Source organism: Drosophila melanogaster, chromosome 2R (assembly GCF_000001215.4).
Source record: "Drosophila melanogaster chromosome 2R".
Classification (NCBI taxonomy): domain Eukaryota; kingdom Metazoa; phylum Arthropoda; class Insecta; order Diptera; family Drosophilidae; genus Drosophila; species Drosophila melanogaster.
In genome coordinates this window covers 6673375-6693228 of record NT_033778.4, presented here as the reverse complement: position 1 = coordinate 6693228, position 19854 = coordinate 6673375, and the positions used below count along the sequence as shown (strand labels likewise).

Here is a 19854-nt window from a genome sequence, read left to right as displayed (position 1 = left end):
ACATCACATTCGACACAATTTTTATTTTGTAGTTCTTGATAAATAATTAAAATTTGGTTCAATCGCTGTGAATAAGAACAATCTAATTTTTCTGACCTAAAATATCAAATAAACGGTTTGTTCTGCATTGGTACTTACTGTCCACATTTAATAGATGCTTTAGCACACATTATCAGCTATATTTTAATTTCTGGGTATTGAATTTGTATTTGACAAACAACTAACACCAACTCACCGATTTCGAATTTCAACTGATAAGGGAACCCACAAAGTATTGTTTATTGTCCTAGGTATAGAAACTGTATAATATTATCTTAGCATAAGGCAGCATATTCGCTTCATTCCTTTTTAAACAACTTGGGGCCATTGACATACTAAGCTATAACGAAATCTTTGCAAAAATAAATTAACGAAATTACCGATATATATTTACATTTCTCTTCTTCTACTTGTACTTTATAATTGCTTATTAAACTTTCTAATTTAGATTACTTCACATTCGAATTAAAGAGCATCTACTGTAAGTTTGAGAAGAGTTCTATAAGAGTTCTATAAAGAAGAATTATACAAAGACCGCGCTTATCTTCGGAGAGCTAATCTTTTATTGCCCGCAATTGCGTTAATACCGCTGGTCTTTTGTGATAAATTGGGCTTTATTTGTACATCCTTACAAAGGGCAAATAAGAAAATCTTCGCATGGTCCGCTTATCTCAACCTTGACTCTAACTGGCGGGTAAATTCTCTTCAGCGGCAGGTTTTTCGGGTTGTTGGCCTGGTTTATTGCGTCCGGGTCTGGTCCGTTTGTTCGGCCGACCCCCACGCCCAGCCCCTGGTTTATGTGGCTGCTGCTGATGGCGGGGCTGGGAACGTGGATGTGGCTGTTGCTGTGCTCCTCCGCCATCCCAAAAATCAGTGGACGTATTTGGCTTTTGTAAGCTAATCGGAATATACTTTAACGCTACTGATGCATTTGATATTCCGTTCTAGCTTACCCATCTATAGTATCCGGCAGCTCGTCCAGACTCATGAGGATGTGCAGGGTGGGTATTTGGCGTGTGACTATAATCTCCTCCAGGCCTTCCATTTGCGGCTTCCAGTGCTCCTCCACACTTTGCGTAGTACATTATAAAAGTTATTGCACATTGGCTGCTTATTGCCGACTCACCTGGTGTAGGCCATGCGCGTCACCTGGTAGAGGGGGTGGCTCCGCTTGAGGACCTCGGCACAGGATATGGTCTTCACCACTCCTCCGCCGGATCCGCTCCACACCACGCATCTGTGCTCGCCCTTGTTCAGCGCCTCCTGAGCAAACTCAATCACATTGCTCACTTTGGTACCGCCTTTTACCTTCGCAAAATGGATGCTTTCAGGCAAGGATTTGAAACATTGTTAGTGCTACTCACATGCATCCACAAAAAATCCTTTTGGGACTTTGGCATGCAGTCCTCGAATGGCAGATCGCTCTTGCTCAGCTCCTTCTCCACATTCTCGGCCTTGCGGTAGTGCATCATTTTGAGGCCTTCCGTAAAATCTGCAAACAAGATTGTTTCACTCTTTCAGAAATATAATCTCGACGAAGCGCTTCAGCAACAACCTTGAACCTATAATGGCGGAAAAAAGAGCCCGGAGGTCCAGAATCTCGAGAACCAACTTAACAACCAACCACTCGTCGTAAACTGTCCGAAGCAGCTATTGCGACCATCGCAGTCCGTGGAAATTGAATAATTGCTTGGTTTATGAGCCGAGAGAGCAGGGACAGAACGGAAGAACCATTCTGCAATTCACCTACACCCTACACGTACGTCATGTTGCTCGAAAAAAGTTTTGAAAATCTTTGAAAACGATAAGGGTTCAATTAGGAATTTAAGCTTAAACACTTTATTTTAGGACTGTTCTAACATGAAAAATTTTAAATTTACAAAACAATATCGCATATTTGTTTCAAATGCAGATGGTTCGTATATGGTTGAAAAACTTGATTGAAGAAAACTTATTTTCCGAAATTAGTAATCAGGAGAATAATTGAAACGAAAAACATCAGTTTTCCCCAGAAGTAAGGCAAACCCAGGGACAAAACCATGATGCTCTGCACATTGATATAATTCATTTTGAGGAGGAGTTCAAGTAAAAGTCAATAAAAAACCATTTCTGCAGCAATTAAATGAGCGCGGATGCATGAGCGTTTTCGCAGCGTTTTCCCATTAAATAAAGCCCTTCTGGGATGGGGATGGGGATGGCGATGTGGCCAAAGGGAAAGGAGGTCACCGGGGGATGATAACCACAGGAGCATGATGCCACTTGTTGAAGCTAAGGCCGAACAACATTTCAGTGCCCGGAGATGGTTGCTGCAGCTGAATTCGACAGCAGCAATGAAAGTTTATTAATGAACTTTCATCCAACAACGACAAAAAAACGAACAGGATTCGTATGGCTGTGCGGGATGATGATGGCAAGTACATGGGGCCACGTGTCCCAGACAATTCTATGGCCCAGTGCAGCCGGATCCAAGGAGCCCGGGTTGGGAAAGGAAAACGGGCTGGAATTTTCCGAGAGGAATGCGTTGAAATTCCTTCGACTCCGCTCCTGCCTGCGCCTCTCTGCTCCGCCTGGGCCATCGTTGTCGTCATTTCCATCGTCATAATCATTTGGCATCGCCACCATCCCCATCAAGTACGTTCCGAACAATAATTCAATTTGGCGCGGAAGTTATTAATAAAACGATTCGCACCCCGGCCAAGAACAAGTGGGAAGTCGGGACGTGGGAAGCTGTCCTGTCAGTGTAATTTGTTGTGTGTTTATGACAACACGTTCTTTTAATTAACTCATCCATGGCGAAATTGAGTTGCACTTTAAGAGCAAATTAGGTTTGCTAATCATTTAACAATTCGAAACTCAATTTTCCACAGCTAAACGCAGCATCAAGCATACGCACCGTGCAACCACTCACATGGGCAACGGTGGTTATTTAATTTCTAGCTCGCCCATTCTATTCCCTGCATATCTTCACGCACAACGCAGGCGAATTTCGAGCCCCACTCCCACAGCTCACAGCTATGAATGAAGCGTCGCAAGAATTCCATTTATTTGCCATTTCAATCGCACCAACCAGCACCACCAGCACCCTCAGCCCTCATCCCTGGTCCGGCCCACTGAAGTATGCATTCATTAGACATGCCAGGGCAGCCGAAGGAGAAGCAGCAGCCACGGCAGCTACGACCGAGCTTAGCTTTTGGCCAGACCGCAGAGCAAGGATCAGTTTGGTTTTGCCAGTCGGGGCCAACGGTTCGTGGTCTCGAGTTCGAAACAAAATTCCCATTCGCCCATCGGAATTTGCTCAGCACAAGTAAGTGCCCCGGATCCGGAAGTCGATTCGATAATGGATAATGGTCAAACCATGCGGGAATTGTATACTTTACAAAGCCGTAAAACGTGCCTGAGGAACCGCAGTTTAATTACAAACAAAATTGATGTTTATGCTAAATACATGTGATTAAAGCAAGCAAAATTAGGGAACAACGCACTATATCGAGAAAAATAAATCTAAAATAGCGCCAATTTATAGTAAAGTTTACAAATCAGAATTGAATCAGCGGTTTCAAAAAAGCCACAAATAAAGCTCCAGCCGAAATAAATCAGATCCTATAAATAACATAGCAATGAAAACGGAATAAATTCTTGTTTGCCAACAAATTGTAATGAATTTTTGAAGAAAGTGGACTCTATACGAAAACCTGCCTGGGAAAAGATTTTCTTTGTTCTCAAAATTTTTAAAATCATTCTTGTTACTCCAGTTTCTGTTTTAAAAAATTACTCGGTCTACTCGAGAAAAGGAAAACCAATTCAAGGATCAAGGAAACACAACTTTAATAACAAATTTAATAACAAATGTGTTATCTTAAGATGTTATATTAACTGTGTGGACATCACCTTTTTTATTCAGATGGTTAATTTAACAATAATACAAATATGATACAAGCAAAAACAGCTTCAGTTATAAAATTCGTATTCGCGTAGTCGCTTAATACTTTTTTTTTTGACAGAACTTAAGGATATTAATTTAAACTTTATCAATGAGCGGACAAACATGTTTTTTTCTAACCAAAATGCTTGCAAAATGTAAAACTTTTTTTTTATACAAAAAAGTCAGAACGTATATATTATATACTCGTAACTACCATAGGAATAATTAGAGATAAAAATTAAAGAAAAATGTACCTTCGATGCTTTTGATCCCTTATCGGTACACGCCACTTTTGTGGGGTAATATATTATTTCAATTTTAATTTGCCTAAAATCAGACGACAATTATTATTATTTATATAGTAGGAACAGTCGGCAAGTTAATTGAAAATAATAGTTTCGTTGTTCCTAATTATAAAATGTTCTAGCTTGGTAAAAAACAGTTTTTTCAAAACTATTTATTTAGCTAGTTTCCTGTTTTGCTCTAATTTTCTTTTAAAACTTTGTCCAAGAATAAAAAAAAACATTTTTATATAAATACACAAAATAATACGAATAATATCCGGAAATCTGGAAATAACCGACTCCCCAAATTTTGGAAAATTTGTTCATTCAATAAAAATTGAATATAATTGCACGTACTGCCCCACTACGCTGATTCATTGTACAATTTTTAAACTTTTCATAATAAAGCTCACCGTGGGAGTAAAAGAAAACGGAAAAATAGGAAAACACTCAGAAAGGCGATTTGGAAAACCTACCGAAAATGGACAGCACCGAATTTCGAAAACGTGGCATGGAAATGGTGGAGTACATCTGCAACTATCTGGAAACGCTGAACGAGCGACGGGTCACGCCCAGCGTGGAGCCGGGATATTTGAGACACCTGTTGCCACGTAAGCCACAAAAATGACCGCAGAACCTGGTCAGTTTCTCCCTCACCACCCCTCTCGAACAGCTGAGGCACCGCAGGAGCCGGAGGACTGGGACCAGATCATGAGGGACGTGGAGGACAAGATCATGCCCGGCGTGACGCATTGGCAGCATCCTCGCTTCCACGCCTATTTTCCGGCGGGCAACTCGTTCCCCTCTATCCTGGGCGACATGTTGGGCGACGGGATCGGGTGCATCGGCTTCTCCTGGGCCGCCAGTCCCGCGTGCACCGAGCTGGAGACCATAGTGCTCGACTGGCTTGGCAAGGCCATCGGTCTGCCGGACCACTTTCTGGCCCTCAAGGAGGGCAGCACCGGAGGGGGAGTCATCCAGGTAACATAAATCTTTTATAGGACGACGGAACTTTCTTTGGTCCGGTACATAGATTATAAGAGTGAAGAAGGCCGACTTAGTTTGTAGTTTTTAAATATCTACATATAATATAACATGATTAACTCGTCCGTGTCTAACAATGGCTCATTTTGGCCACCAGACTTCCGCATCGGAGTGCGTACTGGTCACGATGCTTGCTGCCAGGGCACAGGCGCTCAAGAGGCTCAAGGCCCAGCACCCGTTTGTGGAGGAGGGTCACCTGCTGTCCAAGCTTATGGCCTACTGCTCCAAGGAGGCGCACAGCTGCGTGGAGAAAGCGGCGATGATCTGTTTCGTGAAGCTGCGCATTCTGGAGCCCGACGACGACGCCAGTCTGCGCGGCCAGACGATCTACGAGGCAATGGAGGAGGACGAACTGCAGGGTCTGGTGCCCTTCTTCGTCTCCACCACTCTGGGTACCACGGGCTCGTGTGCGTTCGACAATCTGCCAGAGATCGGCAAGCAGTTGCAGCGATTCCCGGGCGTTTGGCTGCACGTGGATGCCGCCTACGCGGGCAACAGCTTCATCTGCCCCGAGCTGAAGCCGCTCCTGAAGGTGAGTGGTATTCCCACGGCACGCATGGCCAATCTGACTGGATTTCATTCACAGGGCATCGAGTACGCCGACTCGTTCAACACCAATCCCAACAAATGGCTGCTGACGAACTTCGATTGCTCGACGCTGTGGGTGCGGGACCGCATCCGGCTGACTTCAGCCCTGGTGGTGGATCCGCTGTACCTGAAGCACGGCTACTCGGATGCGGCCATCGACTATCGTCATTGGGGAGTTCCACTCAGTCGGCGTTTTCGTTCGCTGAAGCTGTGGTATGTAGCATGTGCCATATGGGGTCCGAAAGCCCTCGATAGCCAACCAAGTGCGAATGGGTCTGTTGACTGTTGTCGACAATTGAATTGTTTTTGGATTGGAGTGGAGTGGCGTTAAGTATGCTGGCTTGTTTACTCAAATTATGCCCTCGTGTATTTGCTTGCGATTAGTTGTTAAAGCAAGGGTTTCGGTGCTCCGTGTGTGCCGAATCTATCCCGCAGATGAGATGAGTCCACATCGAAATATGACAACGCCAAACATACGTTTATTGCTAATTGTGACCACCCAAAAGAATATTATTTGCCCAATTCCACTCTGAGTTTGCCTGTAGAAAGACTTGTATGATTTCAGGTTCGTGCTGCGATCCTATGGGATTTCCGGGCTGCAGCATTATATACGTCACCATATCAAGCTGGCCAAGCGGTTCGAAGAGCTCGTGCTCAAAGATAAGCGCTTCGAGATCTGTAACCAAGTCAAGGTGAGACATATTTGCTTTCGTTTCGTTTTCTATATGTGTTTTAAGTTTTATTTTCAATCGATTCGGTTTATTTCGGTAATTAATCATGCTCAGAGTTCAAAGCTCTTTTGTACACCCCACGAAATGTGTGGGGTTTTCATTTGCCACGGGCAACCGGGTGGGAGTGCGGGTCCATTATGCGGACCAAGGGCCGAGCGCCCATGTAAGGTCCAAAAATAGTTGGGAAATGGATTGATTCGTGGGTAACGCAAGTGTCCGGAGCCCAAGCTCTGACCACGAAGACGTGAACTTGTTCACACCGCCTTGCAAACGAAGCAAACTAAGCAAACGTGCGCAACTACACGCCAAATTCCGCAAAGAAACGGGCGCAAAAATGGATTTCTTTTTCGACCCGACAATGGAAGTGTTTTGGCATAATTGCTATTGAAAATCATTTAGAGACAGCCACAAGTGATTCATCGAGTCAGCGACTGACACATGAACGTTCAAACTCGTTGAGCGTAAGCGTGGCCAAGTCAATTGGCCGATACGATTCGATTCGGTAGCGGATCTGCAGATAGTCACGTTGTAGTTTTCCAACTAATTACATATTTCGGGAGTAAAAATAAATCAAGCTAGCACATTGTTAGGATTTCTTTGTATCTTGCTAAACTTTCGCCAGATAACTGAAAATATTAAATATATACTTATGATTTAAATCGCTTATAAGCATAAACGATGGAGACAATCGCTTATAAGCATACACGATAGAGACTTCGGATCACGCTATTACTTTAGAAGTTTCAAATACCTTCATGTTTTGATTTTTAATTTTTAGTTTGGTTTTAGTCATTCGCCGCAGATTTGTGGAACCAAAATAAATAGTATTTGATTCCATTAGCTGGGCCTGGTCTGCTTTCGGCTGAAGGGTTCCGACAAGCTGAATGAGAAGCTGCTGAGCATAATCAACGAGTCCGGCAAGCTGCACATGGTTCCGGCCAGCGTGGGCGATCGCTACATCATCAGGTTCTGCGCCGTGGCCCAAAACGCGACCGCTGAGGACATTGACTACGCCTGGGACATCATCGTGGACTTTGCCAACGAGTTGCTGGAGAAGGAGCAGCACGATGAGCTGTCCGAGATCATGAACCGCAAGAAGCAGGACACGCTGGCCCAGAAGCGCTCATTCTTCGTGCGCATGGTCAGCGATCCGAAGATCTACAACCCGGCGATCAACAAGGCCGGCACTCCCAAGCTCTCAATGGAGCTGCCCTCGCCCGTTGTGAGCCGCGGCAGTGCCCCCATTATCCGGACCCAGAGTTCGGTGGACCACAACTCGTGGATATCCTGGCCGCTGGCATTCCTCTTCAACAGCAACAACGAGGAAAAGGGCAGTAACGTCTCGTTGCGGTGAGTCTTGTTCGAAAGTACTTGGAAAGTATTTTAAAAGACAAACAGTGAAGAGACAAACCACCGAGCTTAACGAATAATTTGTGTCCGCCACATCCTTTTCTTTCAGTTTCCGACACCTGGACACCAACGTACGACCATCGTCGTCGCGACGAAACTCCGGAGCCGGCTCGTCACCCTCTCCGGAAAACGAGTTGGACTACGTGAACGTCCAGCAGCAGCAGATGGAACAGCGATCGCCACGACGATCGCCCATGGCGGTGCGCAAGGCATCGTCCACGCGGGACAACCTCAACTAATAATATTCACTCCGTTTATGGAACAACTATAATACAGTATTAGCGCTTCCTTAGGTCAGGCGCCTAGTTGAATTCTAGACCAATCTACAATGCGGTGGCATGCCACAGTAAAAGGCTTTTTCTGAATTCCAATATTGAAACTTTATAGAATACTATGAGTGCCGTGGCGAAAATATCAAACGAACATCTTTCTTGTTTATGAATTGCAATAAATATTATTTCATAATAATATAATATAGTCATACAAGGCTGAAGTGATCGGTTGAACACTGCATGTCGTCAACCCATTAGCAAAATTTGTATTGATCTCTGTTTAATCAACATTGAAAGCAAAAATATGCTTAAGTACTAACAAATGGTAAACAGAAATATCCTGCTTTTCTTTGCTTTCTTGCGCAAGGTAAACAGAAGAAATCCAAATAATCATGGTGATGCCATTGATATGACGTACCATCATTGTCGATCGGCATGAAATCGGAAATGGAAACGTATAGATGTATTTACTGTGCACGGGCATGGATTCCAAATGGATTATGACTCATTGAACAGAACTCATATATTTTAAAACGTTTTATGAAGATGAGTGCATGTTTTTGGGAAGGAGAACCGCGGTTCTAAGAAACTGTCGGCTCTTTTCCTTTTTGAGTGGGTTCCTTGAAATCCAAATTGCGCCCGAACACTCTCACCAACTGGTTCAAATAGGCCTCCTTGTCCACGCTTGAGTAATGATCCAGTCGACCGTTTTTCATGTCCCAATTCAGATAGGTGGGCGCGCGCAACTTCGATTCCACGTTAGATGCCTCCGTTGCGGTCTTGCTCCTCTGGGTCTCCGCTGCTCTAAGTATGGGCAGATCAACTACGGATTTATGCAATAAATTTCGGGGAGCACTTTGCGCTGTATACGCATGCAACTCGATATGTTCTAAAGTCAGCGGCTTGTCTTCTTTGGGAGCCATCTGCACATTATCAAGTTTTTGGGTTGCTCCTGGAGGAGCTGGCGCTAGTTGATTTGGATGGGTTTCTAAATGCGAATTGGATTGCTGTGAGTAGTGTGGGCTCGTCTTTTCAATCATTCGCTGCAATATTTCATCATAACTTTGTGCTGACTTCCCTGGATCCTTGTCTATTGGATTTACTTTAATCTGCCTACGGTATCCTGGCTGATCCTGACCGGTACCTGCTACCTGCTGCAACTCTTCCAATCGCCGCTTCATTGCCAGCAGCTCTTGCTCCTGCTCACTTGACTTGGCCGTGGTCTTGGCCTTCGTTGCCTGGCCTTCGATGACTTTCAACTGCTCCAAACTAGAGAGCATTGTGCCCGTTGATAGCTGAAAGCCACGTTGATTCCTTGGGTAAGCTTTTGCCATTTCTTTGGGTCTTACATTGAAAGTGACCTCCTTTGTGTGATCCCGTTTAGCCCTTTTTATTCGTTGCATCAGGGCATCCAGGCTGTGCTTGATTCTTGACGCATCCTCGTAGTTTCTGGGCAGGAAACCTCGTTTTTTCAGATAGACAACTGGCGACTCCCAGTTCTTAATCAAATTCTGCACGACCTCATTATAGGCATGCAATGGGTCGTCTGTCAAATTAGCTGTGAGTCTTGACTTGGCGTTGGACTTTTGAAATACATTCATGGAGCTGAGCACGAAGACATACCTGTGCAGATTGATTGGTTAAGGGATGTTTAAGGAATAGTAGAAATGTGTAAAAATTCACCATAGAACAAATCGCATGGCAACTGCGAGTAAATGAATAATTGTTAATAAAATATATCGTTTATGGTTACGTTTTGAAAAATAGGGTTAGGCTATAGAGATGTAAGAGAACTGGTGGGCAAAAGGTCATCTTTCAAAGATTCTCCAGCCTTTTGTCAATAAAATCGTAACCTTAATAGCTCGAATCTATTACGCAAAATCACGAAATATTAACTTGGAAACAAGTTCGGATTCATTTAATTAAATCGCCAAATAACCTGAGCCATAATCTACTGGCGCCAATATATTGAAATTCAAAGTATCGTCTGTCAAAATCTTTGACACCCCCAAATCGAATAAACCAATAAATAAATACCGTACCCATAAATTAGTATGCCCCACCAGAATGAATGAAATGCCTAAGGTATGATCTGGCAAAATCCAAAACAAGCGAAATTGCCAAAAATAAACGAAAATAGAAGAGCCTCGGAGCACGAAATCTTCATATGCAGTATCCGTCAGCTATTGTCAAGCACGCGCACCATCAAATAAAAAACACATATATAATGCAAATTTTTGGAAAAATCTACAGGCAGCTCTCGAACAGACAGACAGAGGAGTCTGAACATCAATCTTCCATATCTCAAGCCTAATCACACTTTTTCACCTCAACCAACAGAAATCCCCTTTTGTAGATGCTGGATTCCTTTGAGCAAATGTAGCTGAACTCATTTAGAAAACATTGGTGATTCCCAAGATTGGGCGCTCTTTAAAACTTGTTCACACTGTCAGTAAATATTGAAATATGAAATAAAATATTTGAAATATAAATAGCATTGAAATAACATCCAAAATCTAAAGTCTTTACCAAATATCACACAATCGAAGTTAGCGATGCTCGACTGTATCGCGTCCTCATGGGAATTTTGATCGGTGTTTGGCAGTGCCAACTGCCATAATTAATGGTTAGACAACAAAAGCGTTAGCCGCGCTCCCAACACACATCCAAACACGCAGCCGGGTTGGAGCAGAAGCAGCATCAGAAGGCGGATGGATTCGATGGATGATGGCAATGGCCATCGAGCATTTCGATGTGTGACCGCGTAAACTGAATACGAACTTATATTTAGAAGCACGACGTCATCCGCGGTGTCTGGCACTGTGAATGAAAGTTCCGGCGAAGCTCAGGCCCAGAAAGAGGAGCAGCGAAATACGTCAAGTCACGGTGTTGGGGCGATCTCTGTCCCGCGGTCTCCGAATCTCTAGCCGCGGACTCTGCCCCCACCACCGAGCGGTGCTTCAAGGCGCGACGCGTGCGCCGGGTGAGTCAGCCAAGCCATGGCATCCAAAGTTACAGTGGTCGGATTGCGGTTGTTTCCGAACAGAACTTGCAAGATAATACCTGCAGGAGGTTATCTATTGATTACGCCCAGTTAATGTATTGTATATTGTTATTTGGTTTGGCTTGCTTTGTCTTATCTTAGAGAGAGATCTAAGATAGTCAGTAACTTATTTAGTACGAATGAGAAGGCACTCCTTCGGGTTATAACAATGTGAGATTCAAACTGTGTTCCCTAACTACCTGCGAATAAGCGGTTGCATTCTATTTATCTAATCCTCTTGAAAACGTTGATGGACCGCGTACCATTAAACATACAGACTGGAAGGTAAGTATAGATCATTACAGGGCAAAGTTAGATAAGTACTTGTCGGCAATTAGCACCCAACCAAATTGCGGGGGCCTCATGCTGACTCTGACAACAAACCCATTCATTCGTTCGGTCTGCCCACCCACACCCATTATCTGCCAAGTTCCCGCGCCTCGCAAACTGAACAAATCGGTGATTTTCATTTGGCAACGATTGTTTATTTTGATATTAGTGTTTTTGTATTTCACCTAGCAGGAGATTCCATGAAACAATGGGCGCTCTTCACAGCTACGTCATCAGTTCGGCCTCTTGGCAGGGTTGGCCATTCGTACATCCGACTTTCTGCTAACGCATTTGGTCAATGTTTGGACACTTGTTCGCCACTTGGGACTGGAAGTGATTCCCCACTGGTTGCCATAAGCCGCGGAAAGTTTCGGTACTTCTTCAAGAGATTAGAGCAAACAAGTTTGTTCTCTTTCATTGGCTCTTTGCACACTGTTTGGACGTCCCGGACTTACGGCAAATTTGGGAAATTTTCTAAAACCCCCAAAAGATCCCCGAAGAGCCATGCGTGTCAGAATATTCACATTCGAAGCTAATTTAAATGTCATAAAAAAGTCTGCGAATGCTGTCGAAGAATTTATTGAGGTAGGTATTGAGCACAATTAAAATATCTGTAAGAAAGCACGCGATTAAATTCGAGTTTATGCCTCGAAAATGCGATAAATTCGCTATAGCTTAGCATTTCAAGCTCGCGAATATTACTCTTTGTGAATTCCTCAATAATGTTCAGAAGCTTAAATAATAAACTATTTTGGTCAATTATAATTAATAATTTGACTACACGTACGTAGGAAACCACCGTCTGTTGCTCAATCACACTTCAAATTGAACTCACCATATAATTAAGCCAACAACTGGAAACCCTTGCCCACCAGGGACTTTTCGCCAAGCAAGATAATGCTCCGCCCGACGCGAGAGCCGAACGAGAGATGTGTCCATAATGACCAAAGCGGGTTTCCCAGCCAAACGGAGTCCGATCCGAGTCTCCGGGCCAGTAATTTGAGTGCGATCACGAGACAATCAACGTCAGTACGAGCACCGAGCACAACACACCTCACAGGTGTCGGTGTCAGAAGGGAATACATCCGAGCACAGAGAGAAGCCGAGAGTAGCCGATCTTGCGATGGAGCAACAGACCGATCGGTGCCATATAAAAACGATTCCGGCGCAGTGGGCAAGACATTCGCGTCAAGGAAGCTGACCTGCAACGAGTGTGCGGTGCGAGATAACCGGGATTCGAAAGTGATCGAGATAAGCTACTGTGTACCGTGTGAGAGCCTAGTATCCGAGCACTAGAGATACAAGCACCAAGCACCAACAGATACTTCTTAATAGACTGCAATTTATTTGAACAAGAAGATAAACGAAAAGTGTAAATTAGAGAAAATGGATGTGGAAGAGTTTCGCAAATACGGCAAGGAAGTGATTGATTATATATGCCAATACGGCACTAATATAGAGGAGCGTGACGTGGCGCCCACCTTGGATCCGGGTTACCTCAAAAAACTGCTACCAGGTGAGCATGCAATGAGAAGAGGTGTGAAAAAATCAAAGACCCGGCAAAAGCTAAAGATGAACATCGAAATTATTTAGTTATTTTGTGTCAAGTTTGAGTTGAGAGGTGCTTACTGTACAGGTCCTTATTTTGGTTACATCTATAATTATGTCCCAATACTGATTGATCATAGTCTAATAGCAAATAGAAAATACGGGACTCTACTGACAATTTACACCATGGCATGTCATAGAGTTTTTAAGTTTCCTGGGAAATTTTGAATACTCTTCGAAGTTAGTCGAATCTAATTTGTCTGATTGTTTTCGCAGAATTCCATTTGAAACCAGAAAGAAAAAGTTTAATTATAGCACTAGTGATAAATTGTATACACTAATTTGTTAACTATGCCCAAACAAATTAGCAATGAATCCGAAAATATTTCGTTTGCGCAAAATAATCAAAGAAAGACAGACCAGAGCAACAAGCAACTGAATGCCTCTCAAAAACTTGTTAAATCATGTTGACTAATTGTTTTGCCCGCTGCCGAAGAGTCATGTGAATAATGTGCGAGTGTAAACTATTCGAAAATCCCCAGCCCACGGACTCAAGTGCCCCGCAACGAGATGCGTGGGTGGGTCCGGCATAATTGGGGCACACTCGACAGCCATCTCTCCGATCTTCGATCTCCGTCCACCTCAGAGGTTGGCAGGTTGGAGAGTAGGTTTCGCTGGCGAATTTCAGGCGAATTCCGCGCAGTTGGCTAAGTTAAATATTTACGCCGGAATGGACGCCGCAATCCCGAGTTCAACTAAACAAATCAATTAATTATGCATACGCAAACACACACCTTGCGTATAGACTTACTTGTTGATCTTTCTACTCACTGCCAAAAACAACAGACCCGCCATAAATACTGCCTTTGCTGGCCCCCCCAAATTTATGGGTGATAAACGAAATATTTAAGGCCCATCCCACTAATCCCCGACTGCCTGTTTATCTCTATCTCCAGCCGACGCTCCCCAGTCGCCGGAGCCGTTCAAGGACGTGCTCGAGGACTTCGAGCAGAAGATCATGCCGGGCGTGGTGCACTGGAACCACCCCAAGTTCTTCGCCTACTTCCCCTCGGGCAACTCTTTTCCATCGGTCCTAGGCGACATGCTCAGCAGTGCCATTGGTTCAATTGGCTTCAGCTGGGCCAGCTGTCCGGCGGCTGCCGAGCTGGAGACGATCGTGATGAACTGGTACGCCAAGGCCCTTGGCCTGCCCAAGGCCTTTGTTTCGGATGCCCCAGGCAGTACAGGCGGCGGCGCCCTTCAGGGATCCGCCTCAGAGTGCGTTCTCGTCTCTCTAATCACAGCCCGCGCCCGGGCCATCAGCGAGCTAAAGGGTCAGACCAGCGTTCACGACAGCGTCTTCCTGCCCAGCCTGATCGCATACGCCAGCCGTGAGGCACACTCCTCCGTGGAAAAGGCCACCAAGATGGCCCTGGTGAAGCTCCGGATAATCGATGCCGACGAGCATGGACGCATGCGCGTTGACCTACTCCGCCAAGCAATTCAAAACGATGTGAACGCCGGCTTGACACCCTTCTTTGTAGTGGCCACTGTGGGTACCACCGGCGGCTGCGCTTTCGACGACATCACGGAGATCGGAAAGGTGTGCCGCCAGGTGTCGAGCATTTGGCTGCACGTAGACGGCGCCTATGCGGGAAACTCCTTCATTCTGCCCGAGATGCGGGTCTTTTCGGCAGGACTCGAATACGCCGACTCCTTCAACACAAATCCCAACAAGCTTCTGCTGACGAACTTCGATGCCTCTGCCCTGTGGGTGCGGGATGTGATGAACCTTAAGAGCGCGCTCAACGTGAATCCCCTCTACCTACGACACGAGCACTTGACCGGAGTTGACTACCGCCACTACGGCATTCCCCTGAGTCGCCGATTCCGGGCACTCAAGCTGTGGTTCGTCTTCCGGACATACGGCATTCGGGGCCTACAGGAATACATTCGAAATCATATGGCGTTGGCTAAGAAGTTTGAGATGCTGGTGCGCAAGGATGAACGATTTGAGGTTCGCAACGATGTTCACCTTGGCCTAGTTTGCTTCCGAATGCGGTAAGTCTATTAACCATTAAACCATTTATAAACCATTAACCGTTAGCTAGTATTTACCTAACTGAAGAAAGCAGCTAAATCTGAATGCTGGTCTTTAATGATCTACTCAATCTTCTCTACAGAACTGGCGACGAGCCCAACCACATGCTGCTCGCCCAGATCAACCACTCGGGCAAGATGCATATGACGCCGGCCAAGTTCAACGGCCGCTACGTGATCCGCTTCTGCGTCACCTACGAGCACGCCACTGAGAAGGACATCCTGGAAGCTTGGACCCAGATAAAGTGCTTTGCTGAGGAAATACTGCGGGACCACCAGCTGGAGTCCAGCTCCGTGCCAACCACGCCGGAAGGCTCAGAGCGGACCAGCTCAGAGCCATTGGCTCCAGTGGCGGGCAAGCCACCCATCAAAAAGAGGCTGACCAGGACAAAGTCGCTGCGATTCTCCTTCACTCGCAGCATCTCGCGGGAGCAGTACCAGAGCCAGAGCGAGCACCTAATGGACGGGTGCACACCCATCCTGGTCGTCGATCCCAAAACTCTTCAGGAGAACTTCCAAAAGGCGGCGGATGACAATGACAGGAACAACAGCAATGGCAACGTAAAACTCAAAGATATATCAGACGTGGATACGGACGAGGCGAGTAACTGAGCGTCGACCCGAAAAGGGATTTGCGGATTTACCTCTACCTAGTATTAGTTGTCGAGCTGAAATGAGGCATGAATCAATCGACTACCGACTAACATTGCTCAGTTTGAATTTAAGAACATCCATTTATGTACTAGTAGGACCTTAGTTGTTGCTGAATATCATGTAATTTAAAGATAGACTCATTTGCATCTGCTTATACCGTTTAGCTACCTTAAGTTACTGTCATGAACAAAAGCACTTATTTATAAACATTATCTCGGCATTTTTTATGCAAGTTTTTAAAAAATACAAACACAATCCAACGGAAAATGTATCTCGTGTCTTGTAATGGGAGTTTGAAGGACAATCTTAATGTTTAAAGCAACTTGATATGTACATTATAAATGTATATTATTATAAAATTTACAGAGTCGTCCAAGAGGATACATTTAAACAAACCAGAACGTACAGAAAACTATATCCAATATCCAATAAAGCTGTGCATCTGTTTAGAAAATGATATTCCACCCACAAACGAACACAATGCCAAGGATATGGTTTTCATCAAGGAGACCTCAATGGGATTAAGATCCCCGGGAATGTGTTGTCACTACCAAAACATGAAATCTATTTTTCACTAAGCAGATCTTAACGTCAAATGGGGGTCATTGTCGTGCATATTTTTCGGAAAATTTACATTTTTCTTGAGTACAATGCTCACGAATATTTATTAATTATCATACGTTTTTGTACTATGTCGATAAAAGGTCTTCATTCATCAACAGAGAGGGCTAATTGGGGCCATTCGTTTCCAACAGAACTCCTAAAATGGCTAATTACGGGAATCCTTGGCAAAGAGTCTATCCAAAATCCAACTGGGAGATCTTTGGGGGACGCAAATAGTATTTTTTTTAATTTTTGTATATGATATATGTCTCAATAAGTTTGCTTTAAAACGTTACCACTACATCTTAAAAGTATAAACTAATTATAAGTAAACTAAATATAAATATACATATATCGGTCTCCTTACGCATGCTAAGGCATACAATTGTTGCTTGCTACTGCACTTGCTTTGTCTCTTGCATATCTCCATTTCCCACTTTGGTACAAATGCATGTACATACAGATACAAGTGTTTTGGGTCATTCTGTCATTCTTTGTGATAAAAGCTTTTAGCGTGGGAACGTATGTATGTTGAAGAATTTACACACGCATATCCTATCAGGAAAAAATCCTGCCCATCGGACCACGAAATATGTTAGTATGCATACATATTTTGCAGGCCTTGAGAAACTTGCCAATAAAAATAAACAACTAAAAATAATGCCGAAACAATATCCAACAATAATAATATTTATGCACTATTTTATGCACTCTACTCATCAATCAATCCAATCATAAATAAACTCACCTTAATAAATATTATTAAATAGTTTCACCAATATGTGCACAGCAAAATATAAACAAGCACTTGGCACACGTGTGCTATCGATATAACCGGCTTGTGATGCTATCGACTTGTCGTGCATCGTCATCGAACCATCGTAATAAACATAAACAAAAATCTGCCGGCTTAGTAAAATCTTAATCTTGACTTGTTAGAAAGTTTATAAACAAATAAAATAATTTTAAAATGCCTAACTGGAATCAAATACAGTCCCAACTGAGAAGCTCCAACAATCCCGTCGTTTTCTTCGACATTGCCGTAGGCACAACGGTGAGCTGAAAACAATCTAGTCATAATCTGTACATAACTCCGCCTTCTAACGCCTTTTGTGTGCAGGAAATCGGACGAATGATATTCGAACTCTTTGCGGACACAGTGCCCCGCACGGCGGAAAACTTCCGGCAGTTCTGCACGGGCGAGTACCGACCGGATGGCGTTCCCATTGGCTACAAAGGCGCCAGTTTCCATCGGGTGATCAAGGACTTCATGATCCAGGGCGGCGACTTTGTGCAGGGCGACGGCACCGGCGTGACCAGCATATACGGCAACACCTTCGGCGACGAGAACTTTACCCTGAAGCACGACTCGCCCGGCCTCCTTTCCATGGCAAACAGTGGCAAGGAGACGAACGGCTGCCAATTCTTTATCACCTGCGCCAAGTGCAACTTTTTAGACGGAAAGCACGTGGTGTTCGGTCGGGTTCTGGATGGACTGCTCATCATGCGCAAGATCGAGAACGTGCCCACGGGCCCCAATAACAAGCCGAAGCTCCCAGTGACCATTTCGCAGTGCGGGCAAATGTAGCACGGAGTTCTAAATGTTGTAATAAAGTCTCTATTATGTCTTTTTAAACGAAGCTATTAGTTTTCCTGCCGTTCTGGTTACTGTCAAAGGATGTTTTCGCTTTGACATTCAATAAAATACATTACATGTTTTCGCTCTGTTACAAATTACATGAAATATGTCAGAAAAATTGCCAGATAGCTTTGCGTGCTTTAAGGGCTAAGAATAACTTAGATAATACTAATTGTAGAATGAATAGCCGCCCGCCGCAGCCTTCTCCTTTCGCAGGGTTCGACAGTCCTCTATCATGAAGCTAAAATGCAAACACATGTAGCAATATTAGAATAAAGTAATATTTCTACGCACTCATAGTATAGGGATGCCAGAGGAATTGTTGCCAAGTGCCACAGAGCATGAGCATCCAGAATCCAGAGGATGGGCGGAAAGTCAAGCAGTTCAAGGCTCATAGCCAACGCCATGAGAATATAGAAACGCAGGATCCTTCTAAAGTAGGGCCTGCGGGTGCGCACAAAGTGACACCAAACGAACCATCCCACTGCCGCTATAACTCCCGTAGCCACGTTTACCATCATGTTGAACGCATAGTTGAACCGTCCCACGCTCAGGTAGGCAAAGTAGTTAATGTAGTAGGAGAGGAATGCCAACGTGATAACACCCCGTAGGAACAGCGAGTAGCGGTGCAGCATCCGCATGACCATGACGTAAAGTGAGCACAAGATGATGGAATAGGCAAAGGCGTAGTCCAGCAGCTCGGTCAGTGGAAAGTCCCTTGTGTGAAAGATGGCGGACCAGATCCAGCCGTTGAGACTCGTCTGGAAGAGTAAGGATCGAGGGAACTTAGTATAACGACTTTATTGGCTGATCGTGTAAATAAAGGCATACCACTGCGAATATGTGGGTCAGCATATAGCAGGGACTGTCCGGACGCACTTCTCGGCGGAACTTGCGTAACAAGCGCAGGTGAACGACAAAATTCAGGCAGGAGAAGATAACTGAGGCCGGCTCCTGCATGCCCAGCAGGCGGAGAAAGGGCCACTTGCCGTAGAACTGGGGAATCGGCCAACCGCGTTCAAAGAAGGCGAACACCGTTCGCCACATGCATCCATACTGACACTCGTCCGCGCAGCTCCACTGGAAGAGCCGGTCAAACACCGACTGCTGGTAAAACTTGACTGCCTGCTCCTGGATCTCCAGTCCATCTGCCAATGGAAGCTTGCTCTTAAGACTTGCAATTAAAGTGGATAGCACTTCTCACCTGCCGAGCAGTTCGTTCGCTCGCAGTTCTGTCGGCAATTGTGAAAAAACTGTGTGCGGTCGCCGTTGGAGGCGAGGCAGGCGGTCACTAACGCCCCAAGGAGCAAGACTATTGCACTTAAACTACGACTAGACATTACTAAAACTAGTTAAACGCGCCTTCTCACCGACATCCACCCGAAATATTTTGTAAACATTGCACTATTGATTAATCGCCGTCGTGTTGATGCTATCGGTTCGTCGATAGTTGTCAGCATGCGTATGGGAACATTTGAAAATACCAATGAATTTATAAATAAAAGTTCATTTTCAACCAAAGGAGGAATATAAACTATTTAAACTCGAAAATTAAACTATTTAAATTACTTAGCTACAGAAGTAACGATGCACACGGTTAATGCTTGTTATCGATAGCTTACGTGCATAGGCCGCCCAAGAGCGACC

General features: G+C 44.7%; 6 protein-coding genes, 1 long non-coding RNA gene and 1 other non-coding gene across 12 annotated transcripts; 4 read left to right on the top strand and 4 right to left on the bottom strand.

Moving 5' to 3' along the window:
• Positions 1–66: 66 nt before the first annotated feature.
• On the bottom strand, positions 67–17407 carry Rpp25 (Ribonuclease P/MRP subunit p25). 3 transcript variants are annotated; one of them, NM_136383.4, is made up of 5 exons: positions 17317–17407; positions 1404–1531; positions 1166–1347; positions 993–1109; positions 67–936 (listed from the first exon to the last, which is right to left on the bottom strand). In NM_136383.4, exons 2-5 carry the CDS (start codon positions 1509–1511, stop codon positions 723–725), a joined length of 621 nt encoding a protein of 206 aa, NP_610227.2. In that variant the 5' UTR covers positions 1512–1531; positions 17317–17407; the 3' UTR covers positions 67–722. The 3 variants fall into 3 exon arrangements, with proteins under 3 accessions (NP_610227.2, NP_724490.1, NP_001246150.1); NM_165484.3 differs by having other exon boundaries at positions 639–936; NM_001259221.2 differs by lacking the exon at positions 17317–17407 and adding an exon at positions 12499–13083 and having other exon boundaries at positions 639–936.
• On the top strand, positions 3255–8484 carry Tdc2 (Tyrosine decarboxylase 2). The gene is made up of 8 exons (NM_165483.3): positions 3255–3343; positions 4654–4856; positions 4919–5226; positions 5387–5821; positions 5876–6090; positions 6443–6569; positions 7450–7958; positions 8068–8484. Exons 2-8 carry the CDS (start codon positions 4727–4729, stop codon positions 8255–8257), a joined length of 1914 nt encoding a protein of 637 aa, NP_724489.1. The 5' UTR covers positions 3255–3343; positions 4654–4726; the 3' UTR covers positions 8258–8484.
• On the bottom strand, positions 8519–10043 carry CG15909 (uncharacterized protein). The gene is made up of 2 exons (NM_136381.3): positions 9974–10043; positions 8519–9913 (listed from the first exon to the last, which is right to left on the bottom strand). Exons 1-2 carry the CDS (start codon positions 9988–9990, stop codon positions 8872–8874), a joined length of 1059 nt encoding a protein of 352 aa, NP_610225.1. The 5' UTR covers positions 9991–10043; the 3' UTR covers positions 8519–8871.
• Positions 9480–10708, top strand: asRNA:CR44165 (antisense RNA:CR44165). Its single transcript, NR_073844.1, has one exon.
• On the bottom strand, positions 10835–11433 carry lncRNA:CR44164 (long non-coding RNA:CR44164). The gene has a single exon (NR_073843.1). It is a non-coding gene; the product is annotated as a long non-coding RNA:CR44164 (long non-coding RNA).
• Positions 12838–16228, top strand: Tdc1 (Tyrosine decarboxylase 1). Its single transcript, NM_136382.3, has 3 exons — positions 12838–13179; positions 14168–15272; positions 15395–16228. The coding sequence occupies exons 1-3, from the start codon at positions 13050–13052 to the stop codon at positions 15921–15923; spliced, it is 1764 nt and encodes a 587-aa protein (NP_610226.2). The 5' UTR covers positions 12838–13049; the 3' UTR covers positions 15924–16228.
• Positions 17228–18201, top strand: CG17266 (uncharacterized protein). Of its 2 annotated transcripts, none has more exons than NM_136380.3 (2): positions 17228–17622; positions 17689–18201. In NM_136380.3, the coding sequence occupies exons 1-2, from the start codon at positions 17539–17541 to the stop codon at positions 18154–18156; spliced, it is 552 nt and encodes a 183-aa protein (NP_610224.1). In that variant the 5' UTR covers positions 17228–17538; the 3' UTR covers positions 18157–18201. The 2 variants fall into 2 exon arrangements, with proteins under 2 accessions (NP_610224.1, NP_001246149.1); NM_001259220.2 differs by having other exon boundaries at positions 17424–17622.
• Positions 18168–19625, bottom strand: PGAP3 (Post-GPI attachment to proteins 3). Of its 2 annotated transcripts, NM_136379.4 has the most exons (4): positions 19412–19625; positions 19039–19355; positions 18502–18968; positions 18168–18448 (listed from the first exon to the last, which is right to left on the bottom strand). In NM_136379.4, exons 1-4 carry the CDS (start codon positions 19545–19547, stop codon positions 18376–18378), a joined length of 993 nt encoding a protein of 330 aa, NP_610223.1. In that variant the 5' UTR covers positions 19548–19625; the 3' UTR covers positions 18168–18375. The 2 variants fall into 2 exon arrangements, with proteins under 2 accessions (NP_610223.1, NP_724485.1); NM_165482.4 differs by having other exon boundaries at positions 18168–18968.
• Positions 19626–19854: the final 229 nt, after the last annotated feature.